The sequence below is a fragment of the Chiloscyllium plagiosum genome, chromosome 14, assembly GCF_004010195.1.
Source record: "Chiloscyllium plagiosum isolate BGI_BamShark_2017 chromosome 14, ASM401019v2, whole genome shotgun sequence".
Taxonomy (NCBI): Eukaryota; Metazoa; Chordata; class Chondrichthyes; order Orectolobiformes; family Hemiscylliidae; genus Chiloscyllium; species Chiloscyllium plagiosum.
Window position 1 is genome coordinate 20,266,552 of NC_057723.1, and position 20,579 is coordinate 20,287,130.

Here is a 20,579-nt window from a genome sequence, read left to right on the forward strand (position 1 = left end):
CCATAAACAACCATTTAACAATGACCAATAATCTGTTTGTGAATAAAGGCAAAATACTGTGAATGCTGGAAAACTGAATTGAACACAGATGCTGGAAATATTCAGTAGGTCTGGCAGCAATGGAGAGATAAAGAGTTTACATTTCACATTCGAAAAAAAGTAATAAAGGAATTGAAATATTAACTCCGTTTTCCATTCCAGAAATACTGCCAGACTCCAGCATTCTCTATGTTTGTCTTTCTGGCGTGGATTGAGGGATATCAGCCAGGCTAAGGTGGTGGTGGGGGGAGGGATCTTAAAATAGGATGGTTTTAGCCCATGAGGGACAACTCAAGGCAACTACTTCAAACCTGATCCAAAATATGGCATGCCAAGGAGTCCGCACTACCGCACCAAAATGGGACTTGAACCCATAACCTTGTAGAATCGGGGAATAAGCGCAGTGCTAAGTGAGACAAAGCTAGCATCTGCATATGGTCGCAGTAATTCAATTCCAACCCACCTTTTAACTCAATTTTTAAAGTGGTGGTGGGGTGAGAAGTTTCGAAGAAGGGAACAATAATTTTAAGGACGTGCAAACAGTCAAGACTGCAGATGCTGAAGTCAGAGTCAATTGATGTGGGGCTGGGAAAACACAGCAGGTCAAGCAGCATCCGAGGAGCAGGAGAGTCAACGTTTCGAGCCGAGTGCCTTCGCCAGGTTTAAGGACATTACGGTGCCAGTGCAGCGCTCCTTTTAGTGTAATTATGGCAGAAAGGTACCTGACTGACAACCTGGATGACGTCATGCAGTAAGCGGAGAGCATTCGGAAGCGGTGCCGCTCAGCCGCCGGGGCAAAGGAATAGGCCAGCGGTTCATCAGCGGGAGGACAACGAGAGGGAAACCTTCGCTCTCAAGGCAGGAGTCGGGTCAGAGCGGGAGAGTCTGCAAGCCCGACAGAGTGGAGGAGAACGGCTGAAAGAACGGCGGCATTTTGGATGGTCGTGCGCGCGTTTCGGTTGGGAGCGCGAGCGGAATCCAAACGGCCGCTCGAGCTTCTCCCTCCAATAAACATGGAGGCGTGAGGAGGAGAGGGGAGGACAGACAATCATCATTTGCTTATCACGGACTTGAAGGGAGAAAGAAAGAGAGGAATGTTTCAAGGCGAAGCGCCGCTGGCGCGGTGCAGCAACTCGGCGTTTCTCCTTCATCGTTACACTTTCCTATGGAGGAGCTGGAGTTTCTAACAACCTGCCGCTCGCTATGCTCAAGCCCAGCAAGGGCAATGGAGAACTGCCCCTGCCACCCGGTTGGGAAGAGGCGACCGACTACGATGGGAAGTTGTACTACATTGACCATAACACCAAGCAGACGAGCTGGGTCGATCCCCGCGACAGGTGGGTAGGCCCCGGTTAGCAACCCAAACACAGCAGCCACTTGCCAAATAAGGTGCTGTCGTTTGGTGTACTGCGCGTGCGTTATCTCGATCGACTGAGGGAGTTCCCGTTACTGAGCATGTCTGATATTGGGAATGATGGACGGAATAAACCTGGGCCTGTAATGCGCACGCGCGATATTCTGAAGTCCTTCACCTCATTCCTTTCTGCAGAATTCTGAGGTCATTCCAGTTTGATTGCTTTATGTTCCTGGCTTGCTTACCGAGAAAAAAAAACATTGCAACTTAAAGGGCTCATCAAATTTGCAAGCGCTTAAACCTGAGACATTGTATGCAATCTTTATGAAACGTTGGATAATTTTTAAGCGCCAAAAATTTCTTGTTAACTCTTTTTCAAATGAATGAAACACAACCGGTGTTTGAAGTTGCAATGGGGAGGCAATGGCATTAATCGCATTATTGCTAGACTGTTAATCCAGAGACCTAGGTAATGTTCTGCAGACCAAATCTGGCCAAGGCAGATTGGAGAATTTGAATTCACTAAAAATCTGGATTTAAGAGTCTGATGGTAACCATGATATAATTGTCTGGGAAAAAAACTATCCAGTTCATTTTGTCCTTTATAGGTAGGTTGAGGGTCAGATAGTGTTGAAGAAGTGGGGAGACTATAAGAGGACTTGGACAGGCTAGGAGAATGGACATGGCAACAGTGTTTCCAGTATTGGAGAGATTAGGACTCAAGGGCCCAGCCTCAGAGTGAAGGGATGACTCTTTAGAATTGAGATGATGGGGAATTTCTTCAGTGACAGGGTGGTGAATCTGTAGCAGCCATTGCTGCGGAGGACTGTGGAGGCCAAATCATTGCATTCAAGACCGAGGTTCTTAATGGTAAGAGGATCAAGGGATATGGGAAGAAGGCAGGAGCTTGGGGTTGAGAAATGTAAAAGCCATGATTGCATAGCAGAGCAGACTCAATAGGCTGAATGATGTAATTCTTATCCTCTGCCTTGGCATCTTAGGGAAGGAAACTGCTGCCATTACCTTTCTAGCATGTGACTCCAGAGACACAGCAATGTGGTTGACTCATTGCCTTCTGGGCAATTAGAAATGGGTGATAAATACTGGTTAGCCAATGATGCCCACATTCATGAATGAATTTGAAAAAAAGGTCACTCACCCACATGGGCAGACCTCAAAAGCCATGCGGAGATGAAGTAATAGTAGACTGAAAACCACAGCTTTCAACTTTATACACATTTGGTAATAGGGGAGATAAGACACCATTTTATAAAATTAATTCAAAGATTTTTAATTTTCTTGAACTCTTATAAAATAAACTGCTAAACCTTTAAATGTCTTTAAATTTTAAAGTCAGATGTAGCTTTTGAAAGTTAGCTAATTATTCATATTGATGTATAACCCTTGAGGAAACGTCAACAAAGAACTCATTTTGGAATTGCATGCATCCTGGCTACATTTTTGTGTACTAATCTGAGAAAAATGGCCTGTCAATCAAAGCCATCTAGTAATGGGTTTTTCAAGGACAACTGTCACTTTTTTTTAAACAGGTAATGCGTTTAAACAAAGCTACAGATCATGACACTTAAACAGACTTTACCCACGCTCAAACAATATTTACAGCTACATACACTGTAGTCTCACACAGTAGGTTAAATATCTTGCAACTGCAAAAATGGGCCCACTGCTGAGGTCATGTGACCGTGCTGAGTTTGGGTTTTTTCCTGTGTGACCTGCAACCTGCCTCCTTTCCCTTACTGACAAACATTGGATGTGTTAAAAACAAGGGGTGAAGTGGGGGCCATGCACATCTGGGACCTTTCCACCATTTCCCAATCTGGTCCCTTTCAAATCCAGCTCATCGTGTTAGGATAAGAGGTTGGCTGCTTAGGACAGAGATAAGAAATTTTTAAAAGTTTTCACATGGGGAGGTGTTGGTTATTCTTTGTAATTTTCTAGTCATTGCTTCTATTCAAAGATATTTAAGCACTAAAGAACTTGTGAGATGAGGATACAGAGTATGGAGAGCAATAAGATGAATAGTTAAATATGATTTTAATGAAGGACAGAACTGATTTGATGATGTATCAGCCTTACTCTTCTATTTTCATGCATTCTTATGTATGGTCAGCATGCTTCAAGATATTACATTTTGTCTCTTCATCTAAGTTGCTTTTATCAATTGTAGGTGGAAACTGGATCAAGCGCTGATCCATGCAATGCTCTACGTCTTGTTGCTGGCAATTCCAAAAGTAATCACTTTTCTGTCACTCTGTTTTCCGTCCATTTCTCGTGCCATGTTGGTATTAACTGCCAATGCAGCGGACTTTCATCTTCATATTTCGTCTCATCCCTTTTTAAGTTCTGGAGTACATCTAACAATTCTCAAAACTCTACTAGCTGGCTACACAGTCAAACAATTTCAGTGGATTGACTTTTCCTTCATAAATCCATTATAAAATCATTAGGTTCTATATGCCCTATCACTCTGTTGCCCATAAATAAGGGATTCAAGTTTAATATTTCAAGATTTGCTGACAACAGAAAATAAGTTGGAGTGAGTGGTAAGAACAATCTCAAAAGGCTTCAAGGCAAATTAGGTCAGAGTGGTGCTTGAAAAGCACAGCAGGTCAGTCAGCATCTGAGGAGCAGGAAAATTGGCGTTCCTTCAATGCAAATTAGACAAGTTTGATGAGTAGGCAAATAGATAGCAGATGCAGTATAGTTTGGATAAATGTGAAGTTGCCCACTTCAGTAGGAATAACAGAATAGCAGAGTGTTATTTAAATGATGATGGATTGGGAGATGTTGATGGACAAAGGGATCTGGCTGTTCTTGTATACAAGTCATTGAAATCAAGTATCCAATGCCCGCAAACAACTAGCTAGGCAAATCCGATGTTAGCATTATTACAAGTGGTTTGAGTAAAGGAGCATGGGGGTTCTCAGACAAGAGATCATGGTTTCACGTTACATACTAGGCCATTTTGGACTGTGATGACGAGAGTGTGGTGAATGCATGGAAGGCTGTGGAGGCCAAGTTACAGAATATATTTAAGAAACAAAAGATTTCTACAAGCTAAAGGTGTTGAGAAACAGTGAGACTCATCCAACAACAAATTGCTGATTGATTGATTTGTGGACTTGTGACCAGTTGTGGATGCCATCAGCTTGATGACAACTCTCTGATAACTGGATAGTCGAACAGCTTGAGGGTGTGGTTGGCACAGTGAGAAGCCTTCTGATCTCTGCAGGAGGCTGTGCTTCTCTCCACTAAAATATCTGAAGCTAAAAAAAAAAGTTTTTCTTCCATGAGTTGTTGTAAGCTGAGGCTTGTAACCAATAAGTCAAATACTTTATCATTTGTGAACTATTCATCATATGCCTTCTGCTAAGAAGTAAAAGAATCCAAAGAAAAGCTTAAAAACTTGGGAAACATAAGGAACCCCTCCATGAAATCATGAGGACTGGTGCCATATAATTGTTTCCCCAATAATTTTCCTCTCCATCCATAATAACTAATTTTTTTTTGTCTGCCAGTATGTGTGTGAAGGGGGTTAATGTTTGAACTAATAGAGTTAAATATCAGCAGTTTGCACTAGTTTACTTGTGGTTATAGTCTTTTTATTTATAACAAATAGTAGCTCTTGTTTAGTACAGAACCTGGTTTGTGTTTTTGGTTAACCTGAATCTATTAGACAATTAAATTGAAGATTTTGTACTCTTGGACAAAATTTTTAATTTTTGTGATGATTTCAGGAATATTGGGACTTGATTTCAGCATGCTTCACCAGTGAGGCATAGCACAATGTAAATGCTAGGTACAATTGAAATTATATGTGGAGTGTAAAGTGAAGCCAGTGTGAAGTGGAAATGTATTTAGAACTATTCCAGCAAGAAATTCCATGGATGCTATTCTAAGTTTCTAAAATATACTACACTCAGTATAATTGGTTGAAACATCTTTATGAATGATATCTGGATTTTGACAAAGCCTGGTGAGTTATAAGGTGTAGACTAAGTAATTTTGGAAATATGCTTTCCATTTTTTTCTGAACTTCCTCTGATGTAAGCATTCTAATTTCTGTCATTCACTGGTATAGCTTTTACTTTATTGATTTATTGTAGATCTTTTAAGATTTTCTTTGGCTCACTGTATTCTATTGTCTATTTCTCATGCAGTTGTTAGTCATTTTTCCTGGAACTTTGATGTGCTATGTGATCCGTTTTATTCACTTTTGTTAAGATCAGTATGTTGAAAAAGCATTTGTGATTATTTGTTTTAGTTTTTTTTTGACTGACATCCAGATATTGTCACTAAACCATTTGTTTTTGTATGTCTTTTCTATGCTTGGTTCTCACCAATTATTTTGCATAAATAAACAGTTATTTTCTTAGACCCTTTCGGGGAGTCATTGCATCAAACCAGTTTCTTAACTCTATTGGGAATTTAGTTTCCTTTCTGTAGCCTCAAGTAAATACTAACAAAAGCCATGCAATCAAACTGGGTGAATAGTTCGAGATTTCAATTGTAAACTTATTTTATATGAAGTACATTGTGCTTTTGGGGATATAACAGTCTCTGTCAGAATCACAAAATTTGTTAGTGCTTATTATTCTGCACAATGTGAATTTTATTGCATTATTTGATGTGCAGAATTTAGATATGGTTTTGGTTTCTTGTGTGATAGGGTTAATAATTCAGATTAACATCAGAAGACTTTGTTCTCAGACCTGATCAAGGTTTGTCCGTGGGCCTCATTTGGAAGAAATCAGTGAGCTGCAGATGTCAGTTTTGAATCCTGGATCAGTGTGCTAATTTATGAATTTTCTCTGCCTCCAATGAGTTACTGACTCATGTAATAAAAACAAAAACACAATTGCTCGAAATTCTCAACATGTCAGTCTGTATCTGTGGTGAGAAACTGAGTTAATGTTTGATTACGTAGTATCAAAACTGAAGAAAAGTAGAACCAAAACCTTTTAAGCCAGGGGTAAGTGGCAGGTGAAACAAAATGAAGGTCTCTTATAGGATGGATAAGTAACAAAAGATTAAGTGATGCAGAAGCCAAATACAGTAGTAATGGATATTGTAAAGAGAAATGAAATGAGTCAAGATAGATGTGGTGGTCAGGGCATGCAAACTACACTTCTGTTCTTGGTGGCTGCACAGAAATTAAATTTTAAATGTTCCTTCTCTTTTGCGGTGGGTGACCTTCAATATTTCTTTTAAGGACCACCTGTTAAGCTAAATGAATAATTTGTATCAGTGTCCACTAGTGAGAGGGATGAAGTAGGTATAAAAAACAAGTAAAAGGAGTGTTATAAACTTAATGAAAAATAATATAGACAGAGGTAAGTTTCTGATGAGGTCTGGTGGGCTTAAAAGTATTTAAATCTCCAGGGCCAGATGAAATGTATCCCATGTTGAGAGAAGCAAGGGGTGGAAATAGCAGATTCCTCCCTGGCCACAGGAGTGATGACAGAGGATAAGAGACAGAAAGATGTTGTGAAACTTGAAAGGGTTCCAAAACGATTTACAAGGGTGTTGCCGGGGTTGGAGGATCTGAGTTACAGGGAGAGGCTGAACAGGCTGGGGCTGTTTTCCCTGGAGCGTCGGAGGCTGAGGGGTGACCTTATAGAGGTTTACAAAATTATGAGGGGCATGGATAGGATAAATAGGCAAAATCTTTTCCCTGGGGTCGGGGAGTCCAGAACTAGAGGGCATAGGTTTAGGGTGAGAGGGGAAAGATATAAAAGGGACCTAAGGGGCAACTTTTTCACGCAGAGGGTGGTACGTGTATGGAATGAACTGCCAGAGGATGTGGTGGAGACTGGTACAATTGCAACATTTAAGAGGCATTTGGATGGGTATATGAATAGGAAGGGTTTGGAGGGATATGGGCCGGGTGATGGCAGGTGGGACTAGATTGGGTTGGGATATCTGGTCAGCATGGACTGGTTGGACCGAAGGGTCTGTTTCCATGCTGTACATTTCTATGACTCTAATACAGCCAGTGTAGAATCGTTATTCAAGAAGGGAGCAAATAAACCACAAATCTGCAGGCCAGTCAGCCAGGTAGGGAAACTATTGGAAACAATTCTGACTAACAGAATTAATCTGTACTTGGAGAGGGAGGGAAAGGAGGGTAGGTATGGACTTGTTGGACCAAATGGCCTATTTCCACACTGTATGGATTCTATTCTATATGCTATTCTATAACAGTCAGTATGGTTATGTCATGTCTGGACAACTTAGTTGAATTTTTCAGAGATACCAGGTGTGTAAGTGAGGGAAATGTATTTGACATTGTTTTCTTATCTTCAGAAAGCTTTTTGATAAAGTCCCACATGGGAAACTGATGCTGAAGTTAAGAGTTCATGGGGTCTGTGGAAGCTTGACAAATTGGTTCTGAATTGGCTGAGGGCAGGAAGCAGAGAGGGGTGTTGATGTGACTGGAAGCTTTTGTCCAGTGGGGTTCATGCTTTAGAATCCTTACAGTGTGGAAGTAGGCCATTCAGCCCATCGAGTCCACACCAACGCTCCATAGAGCATCCCACCCAGATCCACTCTTGTACCCTACCTCTGTAACCCTGCATTTCCCATGGCTAATCTGTCTACCTTGTACATTGCTGGACATTGTGGGCAATTTGGCATGGCCAATTCACCTATACTGCCCATCGTTTTGGACAATTGGAGGAAACTGGAGCACCGGAGGAAACCTACACAAACATCGGGAGAATGTGCAAACTCCACACAGGCAGTTGCCTGAGAGTGAAATTGAACCCAGGTTCCTGGTGCTGTGAGGCAGTAGTGCGAACCACGGAGCCACTGTAGGGATAAGTGTTGGGGCCCTTGCTGTTTGTGGTATGCATAAATGATTTATACTAGATTACTTACAGTGTGGAAACAGGCCCTTTGGCCCAACAAGTCCATACCGACCCGCCACCCACCTAGACCCATTCCCCTACATTTACCCCTTCACCTAACACTACAGGCAATTTAGCATGGCCAATTCACCTAACCTGCACATTTTTGGAGGAAACTGGAGCACCCGGAGGAAACCCATGCAGACATGGGGAGAATGTGCAAACTCCACACACAGTTGCCTGAGGCGGGAATTGAACCCGCGTCTCTGGCGCTGTGAGGCAGCAGTGCTAACCACTATGCTACCAGGCTTTCCTTAACTATTTGATCTCTGGATTTTAGAGCTGAGGCATGTTTGGAAATAATGCAGGACATAAGAAGAGATGAAAACTTCCTAGATTGCACATTGCAGGATGTGGTTGCTCCACAGAAAGTTTGAGATGAAAGTGAGTGAGTGGCCATCCAGCAAGATAGCATAGAGGAAGACAGTGCAAGAGTCTTGTGGGAGTTTTCATTGCTGAATACTTATGAGAATGACCTCACCTTAAAGGTATGCAGTGCAGAAAATTTACAGCACTGTGGGACAGTTTACACTACATTTTGCATCTAAGTATTTTATTTAACTTAAAAATAGTGGTGTTCTCAATACTTATCTCTCTGAGTCCATGCTCAGCATTTCTCCCAGACTCCTCAGTTGTTGACAGTTCCTCTAACTTGTACTCATTATTTTCTGAAATCTGGAAAGAAAATGGTTGAAATGTTCAGCTGCTCATTCAGTATCTGTGGCAAAAACCTAGATGTTAATATTCCAGATCAATTATTTTTTGCTAGAACTGAAAAAAGTTAAAAAGATATAATCAAGTTTAAGCATGCACTGAGACGAGGACGTTGGGGAGATGGTGAAAGAACAAAATAATTCTGGGACAAGGTGGATGGGGAAATATTAGATAATGAAAAGATGATGGTAAAATGCAACATCTGATGTTAATGAAATAAAGAACAAAATATGCATCTACAAAAGATCTCAATGTGAGTAATAGGGTTGCTGCAAAAAATGGGGCTGGGGTTAAAATCTGAAATTGTTCTATTCAGCCCAGAAGGCTACATGTAAAGTGTCTAATGGAAAGACAAGATGCTGTACCTTGAGTGTGCGTTGAACTTCCTTGGAACAGTGTAGAAGGCCAAGTTCACAGTGGGAGGTGAATAAAAAAAATGAACAGGAAGCTCCGAGTTACATTTGCGAATGGAACTGTGGTGTTCTCCTAAGCAGTTATATAATCCACATCAGTCGAGAAGACACTACCTCTTGAACAGAAAGTTCAGGCTACAGTCACTGGGTTGTGAACAGCAAGTCAATTCATACAATGCAGGACAACTTAGACCCCCCCGCCTCCATGTGAGTAAATCATTATTTCACCTGGAAGGCTCTGACTGATGGGAAGGCAGGAGCTGGAGGTAAAGGAGGGGTATTGCATCTCCTACACTTGTATGGAAAGTTTATGAGTGAAGCCAGTAAGGTGTTAGGGATGATTGGGGTGGACATGGATGCTAAGGAGGGAGCTGTCCCTTTGGAATGCTGGGAGGGAAGGGGAAGATTTGACAGGCACCATGCTGGAGGTGACTGAAATGGACAGTATGGTGACTGAGTGGTTAGGACTGCTGCCCTACAGTGCTCGATTCTAGCCTTGGGTGACTCTCTGTGGAGTTTGCACATTCTCTGTGTCTGTGGATTTCTACCGGATATTCAGGGTTCCTCCCACAGTCTAAAGATGTTAAGGCTAGGTGGATTGGCCATGATAAATTGCCCCAAAGTGTCCAGGGATGTGCAGGCTCGGTGGATTAGTGTAAATGTAGGGATATGAGGAATTTGGTGGAGGGGCTGGGTCTGGGCTGAGATGGACTTTGGAGAGTCGATGGGCTGAATGGTCTCTTTCTGCACTATAAGGATTCTGTGAGTCTAAGAACTGGTGAAGGATGATCAATTGTGGGGCTTTCTGTGTTTGAAAGTGAGAATGAAGGCAACCATATTGTGGTTCTAATAGAGCAAGAGAGAGAAAAATAGGTGAGAATAGGAGTGTGAAAATGGAACTGACATGGGTGTTCAACCAATTATTTCGCTCCACTCTGGTTGATGGGACCTGTGATCAATAGACTGTTCCCTTAAGTACCATTAACCTTTTATAATTCTGTGCTGGTTTTCAATTAACGTGTATTCTTGAGTGAACATTAACTTTATTCCATTAATGGCATCTAAAAATTTACCTATTGTAAACATAGCTTTATTAAGTATGAATGTTTTGCCTTGCGGGTTCTTTTTTATTTCACAGTTTGCTTTATAAAATACAATCTTTTCAGTAAAAATGAAGCTTGTTACAATTCCTTTCAGAAGAGTTTCCTGAAGTCACCATCAAAAAATATTAGTTAGCAGTATTTTTTGCTGATGGAAATCAAAATAATTGGGAATCAAGAAATTTTAACAAATACCTGGCATAAATGGAAATAGTAAAGAATCTTAACAAACAAATCAAAAGTAAAAGAATAGTTCATGGCCAAGACTAATAGCAAAGAATAAAGCCTGATGGAGATTGAAGGGCTTAGTGGCTACATTAAATTAATCTTTGCATTCACAAAGAAATGATAGAGAAATCTAAGAATGCAGGAGGAGGAAGCGGAGCAGTCAGATATGATAATTATAGAGAAGGAACCAGTTCTGAAAACAGTATAACATGAAAATGCAAAGTATTTGAGTTCTAATGACCTACATCCTAGAATACCGAAGGAGGTCAAGCAAAGAATCACAGAATTGTTGTGGTTTAAAAGTAGGCCAGTCATCCCATTGTGTCTGCACTGGCCTTCTGAGTGTTTTAACTTTGTGCCAATCCTCTGCCATTTCCTGTAACCTTGCACATTGTTTTCATTTAAATAACCATGCAATGCCCTTTTGAATACCTCAATTGAATCTGTCTCCACCATACCACCAGACAGTATATTCTATACCTTAACTACTCAATGTCACAACATTTTTTCTCACCTCGCATTTACTTCTTTTGCGAAATAAATTAAAACTGGTCCTTGATTCATTTGAGAGTGGGAACAGTTTCTCTCTACCCACTCTGTTCAGACTCCACATGGTTTTGTAAATTATCACATCTCCTCTTGGCCTTGTCCTTTCCAATGAAAACAGTCCCAAATTCTTCAGTCTTTCCACAAAATTTAAGTGTCTGGAGCTATTCTTGTAACCCTCTTTTGTGCTCTCCAATGCATTCAAGTCATTTCTATATTGTGATACAAGAACTGTACACCGTACTCCAGCTGCAGTCTAATCAATATCTTATCTAAGTTTATCATCATCTCGATGCACTTGAACTCTGCCCTTGTTCAGGAAGCCTAAAATACAGTTTGCTTTATTAACAGCTCTCCACCTGTGCTGTCACCGAACTCTAGCTACAGTATTTCAAATCTCATTATTGAATCTAGCAGTGTTACAGGGGAAGGAAGAAATAAAAGATGTTTAGAAAATCTATTGATTAATAGCACATTGAATATCATACACGTTTCTGAGCAAATGATTATTTTTGACGGAGTCAGTTCATTTTGTATTACTGTCAATAATGATTTGTCTTAAAATATATTGCTAAATATAAGGAATTGTGCTAACTAAATAACCTGTTGACACTCCTCTCCGATTATCTAAGTGAGAGTCAGAAATGTGTCTCTGTATGAACAAAGTAATAAACTAGGCATGCAATGCAAGTATGCTTGGAATGCAGAACACCCAGAATGATCTTATGATTAGTATAAGCATATTTGCAGAGCTAGGACAATATAAATAATAGGCTTCAAGTTTGTTAAAGCAGTGGAATGTGACGAATGTTGTGTTCCTCTTAACAGGGTGCCAAAAGTTGAAATTTCAGTGGTGTATTAGTTAACACTTCAGCAATTCATGTTATCTTAGATTATGTATTATAATTTAAAAGATTACACAACACCAGGTTATAGTCAACAGGTTTATTTGGAAACACTAGCTTTCGGAGCACTGCTCCTTCATCAGGTGATTGTGGAGAATACGCAATCACCTGATGAAGGAGCAGCACTCCGAAAGCTAGTATTTCCAAATAAACCTGTTGGACTATAACCTGGTGTTGTGATTTTTAACTTTGTACACCTCAGTCCAACGCCAGCGTCTCCAAATTATGAATTTAAAAGTTGTCTAATACTTTAAGTCTAGGAATCCAAAAGTATTGGTTGAGATTCCAAGTGGAGTTGGTAACTGAAATTCTGGTGTCATGAGTTACAAGGTAATAATGGCTGTGGAAGAGGTTTGACCAATTTATTAAGGCTATACTCTTTCTCAAACAGTAGCAGCAACAGACACACACACACTCCCATCCATCTCCCACAGATCTCACTGAGGGAATGCAACAATTTTCAACCCTCAAAATGAGGTCACAGCAGTAGAAAGCACTTCCATAATTGAACTGCAAGGCCTGATAAATGCTTTCTGGTTTAGACTAATCTGTAGAGGAAGCAATGAACATATACTCTGATGTAATTGGAAATATCAGAATAGGCAGAGAGTGCCAGATGTTTGAAACAAGAGACAACAGGAAGGTTCTGAATTGTCATTGTGCTTTTGAAAGTGTAGATTGAGGATGGGAAAAATTGTGGCTGTAAGAGCTGCTCGCTTTTTTGAGGTGTTTTCAGTGTTGGAGCTCATTTCCTCAAATTCTAGTAGCAGTAATTACTGTTCGAGAAGGTGTTGCATTGTTTTGGAACTTTGGGGAGAAAGAATGTTTAAACAAGGCACTTTAAAAAAGGAGGAAGACTGACAAAGGTATTGATCACATTGGAAGTAATTCAAATGGAGAAAGAAACCTACACTGATGTCACATCCAACGATGAATCTGCATAGCTATTGCTTCTGCTGTTAGCTTTCAAGAATGTCTGGACTTTGGAGTTTGACTAAGAAAAATTAACAAACAGCCAAGTTCACAGTTGACCTTGGAGTAGTAACCTGTGGGGGGGAGTTCACAGCAGGGGAGCAGCTAAGTGGCTTTTTAAAGTGTAATTTTACTGTTTATTTTGTAAAGCAACAATAGTGAATAGAGTGGATTCTTTTTTTGATTATAGGTTTTATTGAGATCTATCTCTTAATTAAACTTTACAAATCTAAAGCGTAAATACTAAGTTGACCTGGAGGGCTGTTTTTTAGAGCAGTAAGACTGCTAATTTCTGCATCTGTAGATAGTTAAGGTGCAAAGATGGCCTTCAGTAGAGTGATGTGCTCTTCCTGTCGGGTGTGGGAGATTAGGGAGAATTTCTATGTTACTGATGATTGCATTTGCAGGAAGTGTGTTTGGTTGCGAATCCTATCAGATTGCAAGGATTGATGTTGAGTGGCAATGAGGAATTTACAGAAGCTTGGAGATTTGATGGAAATCTGCTGTAGGAAGGGAGAAAAACAACAGATATAGTCGGATAATGGCAATTCACGAGCGGAGATGGTTACAGAGTGGTGAACTCGGCCTGGACAGTCACAAAGGCCAACCTTCCACCTGTAGAATCCATTTAACAGGCCCGCTGTTAAGGAAAGGCCGCCAGCATTCTCAAAGATCCATCCCACCCTAGCAATGTTTTTCTAAAACCTCTACCATCTGGGAGAAGGTACAGAAACCTGAACACACGCACCAGCCAGTTTTGAAATAGTTTCTACCTTACTGTTGTTAGAATGCTGAATAGACTCTCAAACTCTTAACATTCGCCTGTACCTGTGTTTTTGTTTTTTGCTGCTGTTTACCTATTTATTTATGCTACTTAACTCTGACCCTGTATTGCTTGCAAGACAAAGCTTTTCACTGTGCCTCAGTACACGTGACAATAAATTCAATTCAATTCAATTCAGGATAGATGGGTTACTGCCAGGAAAGATAGGAGAGGGAGGCTGGTCATGCAGGAGTCTCCAGTGGCTGTCTCCATCTCAAACATGCATGCCAATTTGGAAAAATGTGGAGTGGGGGGAGGGGGAGAGCTGTTGGGTGATGTGCTCTCAGGGGAATGTAGCACAAATAGCCAGGTTTCTAGTATTGAGACTGGCTGTCATGTAATGAAGGGTATGTCAGGTTCTAAGCAGTTGATACTGATAGGGGATTGCCCAGTCAGAGGCACAGACAACATTTCTGAGCCCGACAGCAAGACATCAGAAAGATGTTGTGAAACTTGAAAGGGTTCCAAAAAGATTTACAAGGGTATTGCCAGGGTTGGAGGATCTGAGCTACACGGAGAGGCTGAACAGGCTGGGGCTGCTTTCCCTGGAGCGTCGGAGGCTGAGGGGTGACCATATAGAGGTTTACAAAATTATGAGGGGCATGGATAGGATAAATAGACAAAGTCTTTTCCTTGGGGTCGGGGAGTCCAGAACTAGAGGGCATAGGTTTAGGGTGAGAGGGGAAAGATATAAAAGAGACCTAAGAGGCAACGTTTTCATGCAGAGGGTGGTACGTGTATGGAATGAGCTGCCAGAGGATGTAGTGGAGGCTGGTACAATTGCAACATTTAAGAGGCATTTGGATAGGTATATGAATAGGAAGGGTTTGGAGGGATATGGGCCGGGTGCTGGCAGGTGGCACTAGATTGGGCTGGGATATCTGGTCGGCATGGACTGATTGGACCGAAGTGTCTGTTTCCATGCTGTACATCTCTATGACTATGATGTGTTGCCTCCCTGGTGCCAGGATCAAGGATATCTTGAAGGAGGTGCAGAATATTCACAAAGGGGAGAGGGACTAGCAGGAGGTGGTTGTACATATCGGAACTAACAACTTAGAAAGAGAAAAGGATAAGATTCTGAGGAGAGCATATAGTAACTTAGGCAGGAATTTAAAAAGGAGGTCCTGAAGGACATCTGGATTACTTCCAGTGCCATGAGCTAGTGCGGATAGGAATAGGAGGATGGAGCAAATGAATGCATGGCTGAGGAGCTGGTACAGGGGAAAAGGCTTCACTTTTTGGATCATTGGAATCTCTTCTGGAGTAGAAGTAACCTGAAGGACGGAATGCACCTGAATTGGAAAGTGACTAATATACTGGCAGGGAGGTTTGCGAGAGCTACTTGGGATGATTTAAATTAGTAAGGAGAGGATGGGACCCAGGAAGATAGTGAGGAAAGAGATCAATCTGAGACTGGTACAGTTGGGAAAAGGAGCAAGTCAAACAGTCAGGGCAGGCAGAACAAAGCAGAGACCTAGGTAGGACTGATAAGTTAAACTGCAATTATTTTCAATGCAATAAGCCTAACAGGTAAAGCAGATGATTTCAGGGCATGGCTGGGAACATGGGACTGAGATATCTTAGCAATTACAGAGACGTGGCTCAAGGATGGGCAGGAATGTTCCAGGGTACAAATGCTACAGGAAGAATAGAAAGGGGAGGTGGGGCAAGAGAGGAGGGAGAGTGGCATCTTTGAGTGTTAACATTATAGCTGTAATTAGGGAGGATATTCTTGAGAATATGTCCAGGGAAGTTATTTGGGTGAAACTGAGAAATAAGAAAGGGATGATCACCTTTTTGGGATTGTACTGTCGACTCCCCAGTAGTCAGCAGGAAATTGAGAAACAAATTTGTAAGGAATAACTACCGTATTATTCTTACACATAACTGAGATCTCCTGTTATGTGTAAGAATAATACGGTAGTTATGGTAAGGGATTTTAACTTTCCAAATATAGACTAGGTTGGCTGTGATGAAGAGGAATTTAAGTGTGGATAAGAAAATTTTCTGATTCATTATGTGGATGTACCTACCAGAGAAGGTGCAAAGCCTGACCTATTCTTGGGAAATAAGGCAGGGCAGGTGACTGAGATGTCAGTGGGGGAGCACTTTGGGGCCAGCGACCATTATTCTATTAGTTTTATAATAATGATGGAAAAGGATAGATTCAGTCTAAAAGTTAAATTTCTAAATTGGGTGAAGGTCAATTTTGACAGTATTAGGCAAGAACTTTGAAAAATTGATTGGGGTGGATGTTTGCTGGTAGAAAGATAGCAGGAAAATGGGAAGTCTTCAAAAATGAGATAGCAAGAGTCCAGGGACAGTATGTTCCTGTTAAGGGTGGAAGTGCAAGACTGGTAGATGTAGGGAATGCTGGATGATTAGAACAATTGAGGTTTTGATCAAGAAAAAGAAGGAAGCATATGTCAGGTACAGACAGCAGAGATCGAGTGAATGCTTCGAAGAGTATAAAGGTAGTAGGAGAATACTTAAGAGGGAAATCAGAAGGGCAAAAAAGGGACATGAGATAGCTTTGGTAAATAGGATTAAGGAAAATCCACAAGGATTTTATCAATACATTAGGAACAAAAGGGTTACCACTGAGAGAATGGAGCCCCTTAAATATCAGAGGAGAAAGTGAGGTCTGCAGATGCTGGAGATCAGAGCTGAAAATGTGTTGCTGGAACAGTGCAGCAGGTCAGGTAGCACCCAGGGAACAGGAGAATCGACGTTTCGGGCATAAGCCCTTCCTGAAGAAGGGCTTATACCCGAAACGTCGATTCTCCTGTTCCCTGGATGCTGCCTGACCTGCTGCGCTGTTCCAGCAACACATTTTCACCCCTTAAATATCAGCAAGGCCACCTATATGTGGATCCTCAGAAGATGGGTAAGATACTAAATGAGTATTTTGCATCAGTATTTACTGTGGAGAAGGATATGGAAGATAGAGAATGTGGGAAAATAGATAGCAACATCAACAGAGTGGTAGTGGAGGGTTGTTTTTCAGATTGGAGGCCTGTGACCAGTGGAATGCCACAAGGATCGGTGCTGGGTCAACTACTTTTCATCATTTATATAAATGATTTGGATGGGAGCATAAGAGATATAGTTAGTAAGTTTGCAGATGACACCAAAATTGGAGGTGTAGTGGATAGCGAAGAAGGTTACCTCAGATTACAACGGGATCTTGATCAGATGGGTCAATGGGCTGAGAAGTGAAAGATGGATTTAGATAAATGTGAGGTGTTGCATTTTGGAAAAGCAAATCTGAGCAGCACTTAAATACTTAATGGTAAGGTCCTTAGGAGTGTTGCTGAACAAAGAGACCTTAGAGTGCAGGTTCATAGCTCCTTGAAAGTGGAGTTGCAGGTAGATAGGACTGTGAAGAAAGCGTTTGGTATGCTTTCCTTTATTGGTCAGAATATTGAGTATAGGAGTTGGGAGGTCATGTTGCGGATGTACAGAACATTGGTGACGCCACTGTCGGAATATTGCATGCAATTTTGGTCTCATTCCTATCGGAAAGATGTTGTGAAACTTGAAAGGGTTCAACGTTGGAGGATTTTGAGATATAGGGAGAGGTTGAATAGGCTAGGGCTGTTTTCCCTGGAGCGTAGGAGGCTGATGGGTGACCTTATAGAGGTTTACAAACTCATGGGGGGCATGGATAGAATAAATAGACAAAGTCTTTTCCCTGGATTGGGGGAGTCCAGAACTAGAGGGCATAGGTTTAGGTTGAGAGGGGAAAGATATAAAAGAGACCTACGGGGCAACATTTTCATGCAGAGGATAATAAGTGTATGGAATGAGCTGCCAGAGGAAGTGGTGGAGGCTAGTGCAAGTATAACATTTAAAAGGCATCTGGATAGATATATGAATAGGAAGGGTTTGGAGGGATATGAGCCAGGTGCTGGCAAGTGGGACTAGATTGGGTTGGGATATCTGGTCAGCATGGACAAGTTGGACCGAAGGGTCTACTTCCATGCCGTACATCTCTATGACTCTATCTGGAAAAGTGTTCATATTTGGCGTTTGGTATGCTTTCCTTTATTGTTCAGAGTATTGATTATAGAAGTTGGAGGTCATGTTGTGGCTGTACCGGGTGTTGTTTAAGCCTCTTTTGGAATATTGTGTGCAATTCTGGCCTCCTTCCTATCGAAGGATGTTGTGAAGCTTGAAAGGGTTCAGAAAATATTTACAAAGATGCTGACAGAGTGAGGATTTGAGCTGTCGGGAAAGGCTGAATCGGCTGGGGCTGTTTTCCCTGGAGCGTCGGAGGCTGAGGGGTGACCTTATAGAGCTTTATAAAATCATGAGAGGCACGGATAGAATAAATACACAAAGTATTTTCCCTGGGATGGGGGAGTCCAGAACTAGAGGGCATAGGTTTGGGGTGAGAGGAAAGATATAAAAGGGACCTAAGGGGCAACTTTTTCGGGCAGAGTGTAGTGTGTGTATGTAATGAGATGCCTGAGGAAGTGGTGGAGGCTGGTACAATGACAACATTTAAAAGGCATCTGGATGGGTATGTGAATAGGAAGGGTTTGGAGAGATATGGGCTGGGTGTTGGCAAATGGAGCTAGATTTACTTTGGATATCTCGGCATGGTCAAGTTGGATCAAAAAATCTGTTTCCGTGCTATACATCTCTATGACTGCATATAAAGTGTATATTTTACTTGACAGGTTACTGTTGAATTAATTTTGTTTATACCAGGTGACACCATTTTGGAAAAGTTGAGATAGAAATTATATCTGATATTTTCTCGCAAAACAGAGGGCGCACCTGATTTTCAAAACAAACATTTCCAGCAATCTGACGTGTGACCTCTGGCCAATTTTACTTTCTTACTTGTAAACACCAAGATTAATGAAATGACCTTGTCACTCTGTGAGATTAATTCTTTCAACACTGATCAAAAATTGAATCTAAAACTTCTTTTTAGTGATGTATTATTGTGATGAACTGATATGTTCTAAATATTTTTTAACTATTTTGTGAACCCATATAAATATACTTAAGTAAAGGACACTTTGCTGTCATACTCCACTTTTTTTTTAGCAACAATTATTGCATCCGCATGGAGCAGGGAGTGTGGATGGAATCATTCAGTCTGGCAAATTTGGAGGGAGAGGTAATGTGGCCTATTTTTTATGCTCTCTGAAATCATTGCATTTTTGACCTCCTGATTTGACCTCATGAAGAGCAACAGCCCATTACTATCCCATTCTTTGCAATTTTCAGCCGTGTGTGTGAGCTAAACACCTATTGAAAGTTACCTGCTCCAGAAAACACAATTCTGCAGGCTACAGTTGTCCCATGAAAGTACCCCATTGCCAGTAGCTTGTTTGCACAGAATACCTTTGGAATTAGAATACCATTTGGGACATAATTTGACTTATGATTTTTTTATGAATTAATTATTACTTGGCCAAAATACCTTAGAGTTAACATTCTGCAGCATTTTCATTTTTTAAAATTTCTCCTCAGACTTGCTTGTGTATATAAGTTAGCTTTGTGTATATGTGTTTATATAAATGTTAATTTTCTTTGCATCTTTACTTGAATAAGTTTGTTTTTGGTAATAAACCAGCTGTTCATTGACTAAAGCTGGCTGACTTGTTCTTTGTTAACTTGACAGCCTGAGACAAAGAATTGGCCATATCACTAACTGAGTTAAATTTAAAATTTGTTGTGACCAGTGGAGGAGTGGGACTAGAAATAAACAGAGCACATCTCCAACTTTGGTGTAACAAAATATCAATGTACTGATCTGTTGATAGAGTATAAATCAAAGTTTTAAGTATCATTCTTCCTTCAAATTAGACCAGTTCAAAAGAGATGAGAAAAGTGAACAAAGACCAGATCTTATTGCAGTCAAAGTGTTGGGAGGAGATGCAAGTTGGAGCCATTTATGAATTTACAAATAATAAATATGTTCGTACAGGAAGTAAAGCTGCCAGTGGACAAAGAACTTCAATGTTCAGCAGGTTTATCGAGAAAATAATTACAACACTTTGGATCAGCATTGAGGTGTTCAATTACTTCCAGACAATGCTGTATAGTTCAATTCTGAGTTTAAGCCAATTGCTTCGCATTCATTAAGCTGACTTAATATTTTAAATTTATGTTTGGAGAAGAATGTGGGAGGCTTGTGTGTGCATAAAAATATAATTTTTTGATGCAACATTTGACTGCTGATGCTCCCTCTAGAATTTAGTGAAGTATACAGTTGACTACTACTGATGTTGTGGCTGTGAAAGTAATTTTGCTGAAGAGATTTCAGATTTTAATGCCATGAAATGAAGCATGTCTGATCTGTCTTAAGAGAACCATGTGAGATTTATTGACTGTATAATGCTGTTCCAATCATCTCTGAGAATCCTATTAATCACACTTTTCTGAGATTGTTCTGTGTTTGTGTGATAGGATAAGCAATCACTTAACCTCCAGGGCTAATAACTCCATTACTATTCATTAAAGTAGATCATTAGAATGCACTTTTATCCATTACAATTAATTTTGAACAGCATGATACTAACATTGAAATGTT

The 20,579-nt window shown here is 40.8% G+C and overlaps 1 protein-coding gene across 1 annotated transcript in view; it reads left to right on the forward strand.

Annotated features, from left to right (window-relative positions):
* The first annotated feature begins 371 nt into the window (after window positions 1-371).
* LOC122556531 (protein KIBRA-like) overlaps window positions 372-20,579 on the forward strand; it is a 143,776-nt gene continuing 123,568 nt past the window's right edge. The window contains exon 1 of the mRNA XM_043703296.1: window positions 372-1,376. Within this exon, the coding sequence (XP_043559231.1) occupies window positions 1,243-1,376 (134 nt within the window). The 5' untranslated portion in view covers window positions 372-1,242. The remainder of the gene's footprint in view (window positions 1,377-20,579) is intronic.